Genomic DNA, 10,850 nt, shown 5'->3' on the forward strand with positions numbered 1-10,850 from the left:
GTGAAGATGACCCTTCTTGCGACAAAACCACTATGCGGTTATGCCTCTAAGTCGTGCCCCGACACGTGGGAGATATAGCCGCATCGTGGGCGTTACATGTTACCTCATCTACGATCTTGTACTCTTGGGAGGGTCTTGTAGATAGTCAGGCTGCTCAGCCTTCTTCATTTGTAGTTGTCTGTACTCACACAAGTTAAGCTTCGGCATGTGCTTGTTGCTTGTATGCTGTGAATGTGGGGTCATGAGACCCATGTTTGTAATATCTCACTCCTCAGAGCCTATTGAATAAATACTTGAGTCGTAGAGTTATGTTGTGATGCCATGTTGTATTTACACATATCGAGCATATTGTGTGTATGATTGAAATGCTTGGTATGTGTGGGATCCGGCAACCTAGTTGTTTATCCTTGGTAGTCTCTCTTATGGGGAAATGTAGTCTTGTGCTTCCATGAGCCATAGTAGTCCGCTACAGCCCAGTTCACCAGAGTCCTGCTAGCCCAGCACTACTGCTCCGGAACACTTGACTGGCCGGCATGTGATTCACTTCGTTCATGTGTCTGTCCCTTCGGGGAAATGTCACGCGGTGACATCTGGATTCCTGCCTAGCCTGCTACAGCCTGGTTCACCGGGCTCCTGTTAGCCCAGTGCTACAGCCCGGATTCGCACGCTGCTGACCGACATGCTCGATGTTGATTCATGTATGCCTGTCCCCGTAGGTTAGTTCCACTTTGGGTTCACGACTATTCATGTCGGCCCGGATTCTCTGTCATATGGATGCTAGCGACACTATCATATACGTGAGCCAAAAGGCGCAAACGGTCCCAGGCCATGGTAAGGCGACACCCGTGGGAATACCGTGCGTGAGGCCGCAAAGTGATATGAGGTGTTACAGGCTAGATCGGTGTGACTTAGAATCGGGGTCCTGACACCCACTAGCTATATCTTCGCACGCAAGGAAGTGCCTCCTTATTACGCAAAAAAACGAATACTCCCCCTGCTAGCTGGGACCCAGTATAGTGGCAGGCTGACTTGTGGGCCTACTAAGTTGACGGGGACGGAGGGCTTTGTCAACTTAGTCAATACTCCAGTGACCGTACGATGTCCATCCAACGGCCGTAGTGCTTCTTCAACCTATGGTCTTCGTTGTCCAGCCGCCCAAAGCAGTGACGGTCGTGCCGCATGCTCCTGCCTCCCGTGGCCGGCTGTGATACCGCGGAGGCCTCACCGCCCCCCTACTACTCCCACTGCTAGCCAGGCCATCCCTCTACTCACCCACACCCCCTGTTATTCTGCGGCGACGGCAGCCTCACACCGCAGCCGAACCAGTGAACCCTCGTACTCCTCTTCGCGTGGGCATCCACTGCTGCGTCTTCCCTGGCTCCGCGTCGTCCCCTTCCTAGGCCTCGCCGTCATCCACCGCCGTGGTGCTCTCGGCGCGGCGTGGTCAGTGTGGTCAACGACCGACTTCCATCGAAAGAGTACTGTGCGTGGAGGGGCTGACAGCTAGGTCCACGGCGGCCGCAAGGAAGTGCCTCCTTATTACGCGCAAAATAATTATTCCTCCACCTGACAGCGGGGACCCACCGGGCGGGCCACCGTATTTCGCGAAAAAAAGTTTCCCCCCTGACTGCTGGGACCCACCAGCTACACCTTCGCACGCAAGGAAGTGCGTCCGGGCAAAAAAACGCCCCCTGACTGCTGGGACCCACTAGCTACATCTTCGCACGCAAGGAAGTGCATCCGGGCAAAAAAACGATTCGCCCCCCTGACTGCTGGGACCCACCAGCTACATCTTCGCATGCAAGGAAGTGCGTCCAGGAAGAAAAAAACAATTCTCCCCCCTGACTGCTGGGACCCACCAGCTACATCTTCGCACGCAAGGAAGTGCCTGACAGTCGGGACCCATTTGGTCGAAGCGTACGTAGCGTTGTCATTCTGGTCGCGAACGTGTACGTACATATATACTGGTTGATGTAGAGGCGTGCACGTGTCGTAGTAGAGGCGCGCACGTAGCATGTACACGTACGTACAGCGGCCAGTGTGCAAGAAATAAAATACGGCCACGTATGTGTACATACGGGCGGGGTCTCGAACGCCTACTCGCGCATACGTATGGCCAGGGCTCGTGTACATGGCTGGGTCAGAACGGAGAAACAGCGTCGTCGTCGTGTTCATGGGGAGGCAACGGAATGCGCCGTGTTCTTGGGGAGGCAACGGAATGCGTCGTGTTCATCGGGAGGCATCGGAACGCGGGGAGCCAACCGGCTGGGTCGGAACAGAATGCGTCGTTGTGTTCATCGGGAGGGCTTGGACGGAACAAGCGATGGAAGCGAGGCCTGGCGTACCGCAGAACGAAGGAAACAACCTTGTGTTCGATCGGCCACGTTCGAAACAGGATCTTGTTCATCGGGAGGGGTCTGGCGTACCGCAAAACGGAGGAAACGGACCTCCTACGGTCGAAACGGGGGTCCTGTTGATCGGGAGGGGTGTGGCGTACCGCAAAACGGACTTGTGTTGGAGCGCTACGGTCGAAACGGGGGTCCTGTTGATTGGGAGGGGTGTGGCGTACCGCAAAACGGACGAAACGGACTTGTGTTGGAGCACTACGGTCGAAACGGGGGTCCTGTTCATCGGGAGGGGTGTGGCGTACCGCAAAATGGGACTCCACGGGATACTGTTCATCTCCACTGTCGACCTCCTCCAGCCTCCACGGGCTACCGTCGACCTCCTGCAGCCTCCACGGGCTCCTGTTCATCTAGCCTCCACCGCGTGCTACTCCGCCGGCTACTGTTCAACCACCCCTCCACGGGCACCCCTCCACCGTCTACTGTTCATCCAGCCCTCCACGGGGTCATCCTGTTCAACCAGCCCTCCACACCACGGGGTCCTATTCATCCAGAGGCAACGCCACTTCTCACTGTTCATCCAACCCCCCGGCAACGCTCACTGTTCATCCAGAGAGGCAACATCCATCGGCTTCAGTTAGCAGCAGTAGCGAAGGAATCGCTCGATCGGGTTCAGTTAACAGCCATCGATCGATCGCTCGGGTTCAGTAACGCGTAGCCTGCAGTGCAATCGCTCGGGTTCAGTTAGAGCCCAACGCCTCGCTTCGGTTCAGTCAGAGCCAACGCCTCGCACACACGCGCGTACGTGTACGAGAGAAACGCGCATCGCTCGGCCCCCGACCGCCCACCGTAACCGGGAACTCCCCAAAATTTTCCTCGCCCTCGCTTCTACCACGGTTTTTTCCGTCATGGACGGCCCAAAGAATGTCATGCAGCTGCGTCTCCGGCCCGCCCAGGACAAAAAGCCCATTTTCTGTCATGATTTTTTGTCATAGAAGTAGGAGCGCACCACATCTATGATGATACCGGGTTTTTTCACAATTATCGTCATAGAAGTGTCATATGTATGACAGAAAAAAATTCGTTCGGACCAAAATGTCACGGATGTGTCTTTTTATTTGTAGTGTTGGAGAGGGTGCTCAGGAGTCCCAACTCCGCTGGAAGGGTCGCTGAATGGAACATCGAGTTGCAAGCATTTCAGTTGGAATTCAGCACGACCAGAGTCGTCAAAGGAGCCGCACTTGCAGATTTTGTTGCAGAGTGGACAGAGGCGCCAGGGCTCGAGGCAGGCGAAGATCGGTCGCTTTCCCTAGGAAGCGAGGCACCAGACGGCTGGGTTATGCACTTCGATGGAGCATTCTCGCAGCGTGGCGCGGGGGCTGGCGCGGTGCTTATATCCCCCACTCAGGACAAGCTCTATTACGCCGTGCAGCTATGTTTCCAGCAGGGCGAGAAGGTTTCCAACAATATAGCAGAATACGAGGGGCTCATAGCAGGCTTAAAGGCCGCGGCCACACTGGGGGTGAAGCGCCTCATCATCAAGGGTGACTCACAGCTCCTCGTCAACTTCTCCAACAAAGTGTACGAGCCCAAGGACGAGCACATGGAGGCGTATCTTGCAGAGGTGTGCAAGATGGAAAAGCAGTTTTTGGGGCTGGAGCTGCAGCATGTGCCTCGCGGCACCAACCAAGAGGGTGATGACATCGCCAAGAGGGCATCAAGGCAGCAGACTCAGGAGCCTGGCGTTTTCGAGGAACGACTCTTCAAGCCCTCAGCAGCACTGTCACTATCAAGCACATCGCAACCTCGAGAGGAACTCCCACAATCGCCTGCCTCAGGAGCTCCCGCCTGTGGCCCGACCTCAGGAGCACGCTTTCTCCTGGCGCTGGAGCCTCAGGAGGGATGCTGGACTGTGGAGCTCAAGGATTACTTGATGCACGTGACTTTACCAGAGAAAGAAGAGGACGCGGAACGCGTGGCCCGGCAGGCCACGGCCTACTGCATCCAAGATGGAGAGCTCTACCGGAAGCGGCGAAACGATGTTTCCCTGTGTTGCATCTCCAGGGAACAGGGGAAGGAGTTGCTAGCAGACATTCACGGTGGACACTATGGGCATCACTCGTCATCACGGACCATCATCGGCAAGGCGTTTCGCAGCGGGTTTTATTGGCCTACATCACTCAACGACGCGATCGAGCTGGTGAAGGCTTGTGAAGCCTGTCAATTCCACGCCAAGCAGATTCATCAGCCAGCTCAGGGCCTGCAGACCATCCCACTCTCGTGGCCGTTCGTAGTCTGGGGGCTGGATATCTTGGGCCCGTTTCCTCGGGCGCCAGGGGGCTATCGCTACCTCTACATCGCCATTGACAAGTTCACCAAGTGGGCAGAGGTGCAAGCTGTCCGCACCATCCCAGCTGGCTCTGCAGTCAAGTTCATCAAGGGCCTCGTGAGCCGATTCGGGGTGCCTAATCGCATCATCACCGACAACGCTTCGCAGTTCACCAGCAATCTCTTCAAAACAAATTGTGCTAACCTTGGAATGCAGATATGCTATGCTTCGGTGGCACACCCTCGGAGCAACGTCCAGGCTAAACGCGCCAACGTAGAGGTCCTGAAAGGCCTCAAAACCAGGACATTCTAGAAGAAGCTGGAGGCCTGCGACAGGGGCTGGTACGTCGAGCTCCAGTCCGTGCTATGGTCCATCCGCGCTACCGCCACCAAGCCGACTGGCGAGACCCCGTTCTTCCTCGTCTATGGAGCAGAGGCGGTCGTCCCACACGAGGTCAGGCGTCGCTCCGCATGGGTCCTGGCATTTGATGAAGTGCAGCAGGATGCCATGCGGGGGATGGACCTCGTGCTGGGGGAGGAACACCGTCTGGAGGCCGCGCTACGAGCAGCAAGATACCAGCAGGCGCTGCGGCGGTACCACTGCCGCTACATCCGCCCCAGGACTCTCGAGGTAGGTGACCTCGTGCTCAGGCGGGTGCTCTCTAGGGAAGGGCTGCACAAGCTCTCGCCCATGTGGGAGGGCCCGTTCAAGGTCGTTCATGTTTCCAGACCTGGCGCCGCGCGCTTGGAGACCCAGGAAGGGGTGCCCATTCCGAACGCGTGGAACATTCAGCACCTCCGGAGGTTCTACCCTTGAAGTGAGGCCCACTGCCTGTAAAGAAGGCCCGGTGCCTGTGAAGAAGGGCCCATCGCCTATAAAGAAGGCCCGGTGCCTGTGAAGAAGGGCCCACCGCCTATAAAGAAGGCCCGGTGCCTGTGAAGAAGGGCCCAGTGCCTATAAAGAAGGCCCGGTGCCTGTGAAGCTCGCCGCCCCAAGAAAAGGCCCAGTGCCTGTGAAGAAGGCCCAGTGCCTGTGAAGCTCGCCGCCCTTGACACTCACGTAATAATGAGTTGGGGTTGTACATGCCCCGGAGTCTCCGGAGTGCCGCCCTTGGGCCTCGGGGGCTCTCGCCCATGCCCAGTGGTAGCACTTAGCTCCGCGCTACTGAGAAGACGTCGAAGACTAGAGTAGGTGCTGGACGCGGCTTTTCATTTGCTTTCCGCTGTTGGCTTGTTCACCCTTGTTCGAAACTTTATTGGAGTTGCTTCTAGTGTTGTTTGCCGTCCCTTGCCCGTGATTCTCTGTCTTTGTTTTTCGCCTGACTCGTTCTCTCTTTCGCAAGCCTCGCGAGGGGCTGCGCGGGCGCCCTCGTGAGCACCTTCTTGCCTAATTTAGTGAGGCTCCCTCACTCAAGTTCACAGCGGGAGCACCCCTCCTGGTCCATGCCCCATGGGCATCGCGACGCAAACGCAGGACCTGAGCTGGCCTCCCTCGCGACAAAGGTTCGAAAGCTATCCTCCCGACTGATTTTTGCAGGCCTTAAGATGCCCGGTGAGGCCTCAGGCAGGTACCTCGTGAGGCGAAAACTGCAGCGAACCTCCTGAGCTAAGTTGTTCCTACGCGCAAGCACACAGCCGCAACACCATAACATAGCACGGGAATAGTAGAAATAGCATGATAATTAAGGGTAATGGTCTTGCACGCCCCCACAGGGCTCCATACTTCTCTCTCTCTCTCAATGCAGGAAAAAGAGAAAAACAAAATGAACGCGGCGCACCCCGCGACGGCTCACGAGGAGGGATCCGCACCGCCCTCCTGACCTCAATCAGACTCCTTCTCGCACTTCACCGAGGCGCGACAGCGGGACGACCTGCTACCACCCTCGAAGCGGGCATGACGATGTGGTGGCTGATCGCGGCCACCGCTGGAGGAGCTGTCACCAGAGGAAGAGCCGCTGAAGCTCGGCGAGCTGCGGACGCCGCCCGGAGGGGGCTCGCCCTCGCCTTCGTCACGGCCGTCGCCAAGGCCCAGCACCTCGTCGCCGTCGTTGTCTTCAGGGCAGCACCCGGCACGACGGCCATCTTCTCCGAACACCCTCATGTAGAGGGTCGCGTCGCCATCGAACTTGAAGTGGAGGGTCCACCGCCGGCCCAGGCCACACGCACGGGCAAACATCTCCCAGGCGCGGGCCAGGTTCACATTCCCGGCGACGGAGATCTCCACCGCAACCGAGGAGGCCCTACTGCAGCAGCAGTCCGCCTGGAGCCAGAGCCCGCCAGGGGCACCAGCCGGCAGTTCGCTGGCGAAGAAGCAGGGAAGCTGAAGCCAGTTGCCGGCCGGATCCGCCGACCACACGACAAACTCCGGCAGCACCTCTGCCGAGTGAAAGCGCAGCCTGGGAGGCCGCGCAGCCAGGACGCACCTTCCCCCGCCCACCGGGCGGCCATCACCGCGTGAAGGACCACCGCCGAGACCATGGGGAGCCACTGCAGGAGTCGCGGGGTGCTTGCGAGGACGACCTCGGCCATGTTTGGGCGGAGGGGAGCCAGGCCCTTCCTGGCAAGCCTTCCCCTTTTCCGCGGCCGAAAACCTCTTCGTGGGCGCCATGGGACACGGCGAGCAGCTAGAGGACAGAGGAAGAAGAAGCAGGAGGGGAGAGAGGAGATGTGCAAACGGGGGCTTGCGCCCCTCCACATTTATAGCCCAGAGGACGCCAACCGTCCACCCCCACAATCACAGGTAATCATGACTCTTTTTGCATGCAGCAGGGACTCGTCAAATCGGGCAGTTGCCGAGGCAGCGTGGGGAAGCAGAGACGCCCACGTCCAATCAACCGCCACGCGGCGACCAAGGCTGTAGGCTGTTGGGGCCCACGGCGCTCCGCGCTTGCCCTTTGGCTTCGCTGCTAAGCCAAGTCCGAGCCCGCCTTGGGCCCAGGGGCTACTGTCGGCGTTCTGGGAACGGGGGTCCCCAGACTTGCCTGGCTGTGGCCTGCGGCATGGCTCAAGTAGTGGCCCAGTACGGCCCGTCTGCATCGACCCAAGCTCAAGACCCTCGCGAGGGGCGAAGCCTCGCGGGGCGGACGACGCAAGGCTTCCTCAGGGACGGCCTCACCAGGCAGGCTCACGAGGAGGCGGAGAGATCAAGGCAGGGGTACCTCGCGAGGTGCTCATGACGCAAGCGATGACGACCGAGACCAGGCGGGCGCCGGCCTGCGCAGTGTCCTCGTTTCCTCTTTGGTGCAAAGGGGGCAAGCGCAGGCGCGGAGTACCGAGGCATCAAGCAAAGGTTGCCATATCGGTGAAATGAGACCAAGACCAGCAGAGCGGCAGGATGGAGGTCACGGTGGAGCCCAGGACGACGTCATCACCAGTGCCTTTGGCAGTCGAGGACCAACTTTAGTCAGGATAACTTGTACTAGATGTTCCCCTTCAAAATGGCCGTTGTTGGCTCCCTTCCCGCTCAATATTTGCGATGAGGACCAGGGCCTCTATAAATAGAGATAGCCACCACAGGAGAACGGATCGGATCCCATCGAGAGGCGATCAGATCCACCCAAGTAGAACATCGCACCAGCTCAAGAACTCCTCTCGCGAGGCTGTTCTTCCTCTGTACTGTTCATCATCAGCCCCAGAGGCAATCCACCACACCACACACTAGTGTAGGGTATTACACCACAACGGTGGCCCGAACTAGTATAAACCTTGTGTCCCTTGTGTTGTTCATCGTGTAGCTTAGATTCACAGTGAGGCATTGGGACGTGGATCGGTAGGGGGAAGATCTCCGCGCCCACCCCAGAGTTCGAACCTTAAGGGTTTTTCCGGAACCCATTATCCGACAATGCATATGATGAACAAAGTATTCATGGACTTCCTCGATAAGTTCGTGGTAGTCTTCATCGACGATATACTTATTTACTCAAGAAGTGAGGAAGAGCACAAGGAACACCTCCGAGCAGCGTTACAATGACTCCGTGAACATCAGTTATACGCCAAATTCAGTAAATGTGAGTTTTGGCTCAAGCAAGTTGGATTTCTTGGACATGTTCTATCCGCCGAAGGTATAGTCGTGGACCCAAGCAAAGTAAAGGATGTACTTGATTGGTTGCCGCCCACAACCGTATCTCATATCCGGAGTTTTCTTGGATTAGCCGGATATTACCGTCGTTTCATTGAAGGATTTTCCAAGATTGATAAACCCATGACGGAGCTTCTCAAAAAGGATAAGAAGTTTGAATGGACTGAGGACTGTGAGAAAAGTTTCAATGAGTTAAAGATACGGCTGACAACTGCACCGGTATTGACTCTTCCAGATATCAACCGCAGTTTTGATGTGTACTGCGACGCTTCCAGACAAGGACTTGGATGCGTACTTATGCAAGACGGCAAGGTAGTAGCCTATGCCTCACGGCAGCTATGACCCCACGAGGGAAATTATCCTACCCATGATTTGGAATTGGCCGCGGTGGTTCATGCTTTAAAAATTTGGAGACACTGTCTCATCGGGAAGAGGTGCCAAATTTTTACAGATCACAAAAGTCTCAAGTATATATTTACTCAGCCAGATTTAAATCTCTGTCAACGAAGATGGCTTGAGTTAGTCAAGGATTATGACCTTGGAATAAATTACCACCTGGGTAAGGCCAACGTGGTTGCCGATGCGCTCAGTCGAAAGCCCGTCAGCCTAAATGTCATATTGGAATCCTTGCCTCCTGAACTTCAAGAAGAGATTGCTCAGCTCAACCTGGTCATAGTTGATGCTGGCCTTGCTAATATTTTGGAAGTTACCCCCACACTTGAGGAAGAGATCCGCAAGGCCCAGACAAATGACACCGATCTGCAGAAACGTGCCAAGCATATGGTAGCAAGTGAGACTTCCAATTACTCGAAGGATCAGTTCGGTACCCTCCGATTCCGGGGAAGGATTTGTGTGCCCAATCAAGCAGATTTAAAGCAGAAGATCCTGTCAGAAGCACATGAATCCTCGTATTCAATTCACCCTGGAGGTACGAAAATGTATGAAGACCTTCGACAAATATTCTGGTGGGATGGAATGAAGAAAGACATGCCTATTTCGTGGCCTGTTGCAACATATGCAACAAAGTGAAAGCAGAGCATCAGAAGCCAGCCGGACTTCTCCAGTCGCTGCCAGTGTCACAATGGAAATGGGATGATGTCTGTATGGATTTCATCACAGGACTACCTAAGACTCGACGGGGAAAGGATGCAATCTGGGTCATAGTGGACACATTAACCAAGGTAGCCCACTTTATCCCGATCAGAACCACATATCGAGCAGATGAACTTGCACAGCTGTATGTATCCCGAATAGTCAGTCTGCATGGAGTACCCCGAACCATCACTTCTGACCGAGGTTCACTTTTTACCTCCGCTTTTTGGTCCTGTCTCCATCAAGCCTTGGGGACAGCATTGAAATACAGTACCGCTTATCATCCTCAGACTGATGGACAGACAGAGCGGGTAAACCAAATACTTGAAGATATGTTGTGAGCCTGTGCTTTGGCCCAAGGACCGAAATGGGAAGACTGTTTGCCCTATGCCGAGTTCTCTTATAACAATAGCTTCCAGACCAGTTTAAAGATGTCACCGTATGAGGCTTTGTATGGCCGTAAGTGCCGCACTCCTTTAAATTGGTCTCAAACTGGAGATAGCTGTATTTTCGGAACGGATCTCATGCTGGAAGCCGAGAAGCAAGTCAAGGAAATCAGAGATAGATTGTAGTTGGCCAAATCTCGACAGAAGAGTTATTATGATGCAAAGCACCGCCAGATTAGTTTTGAACCAGGAGAACACGTATACCTTCGAGTCACGCCTATGAAATGAGTCACGAGATTTCAGACTCGTGGAAAGTTGGCACCCAGATTTATTGGTCCATTTCCCGTTATGTCACGAGTGGGTACTGTTGCATATCAGTTGGAACTACCCCCTGAATTGTCGGACGTGCACAACATGTTTCATGTTTCACAGTTATGGCGATGCATATCGCCGCCTGAGAAAAAGACTGATATGACGGAAATAGAGCTAGCAAAGGATTTAACATACAAAGAGAGGCCGGTTAGAATCTTGGATCAGATGGAAAGAGTCACTCGTAGTAAAGCAAGGAAGTTTTACAAAGTCCAATGGAAGCATCAGACAGAGTCAGAATCAACGTGGGAA

The 10,850-nt window shown here is 55.4% G+C and overlaps 1 protein-coding gene across 1 annotated transcript; it reads left to right on the forward strand.

Moving 5' to 3' along the window:
• The first annotated feature begins 3,948 nt into the window (after positions 1-3,948).
• Positions 3,949-6,493, forward strand: LOC109770384 (uncharacterized). The gene is made up of 3 exons (XM_020329086.1): positions 3,949-4,545; positions 5,176-5,304; positions 6,419-6,493. The coding sequence occupies exons 1-3, from the start codon at positions 3,949-3,951 to the stop codon at positions 6,491-6,493; spliced, it is 801 nt and encodes a 266-aa protein (XP_020184675.1).
• Positions 6,494-10,850: the final 4,357 nt, after the last annotated feature.

The sequence above is a fragment of the Aegilops tauschii genome, chromosome 4 (assembly GCF_002575655.3).
Source record: "Aegilops tauschii subsp. strangulata cultivar AL8/78 chromosome 4, Aet v6.0, whole genome shotgun sequence".
NCBI classification, from domain to species: Eukaryota; Viridiplantae; Streptophyta; class Magnoliopsida; order Poales; family Poaceae; genus Aegilops; species Aegilops tauschii.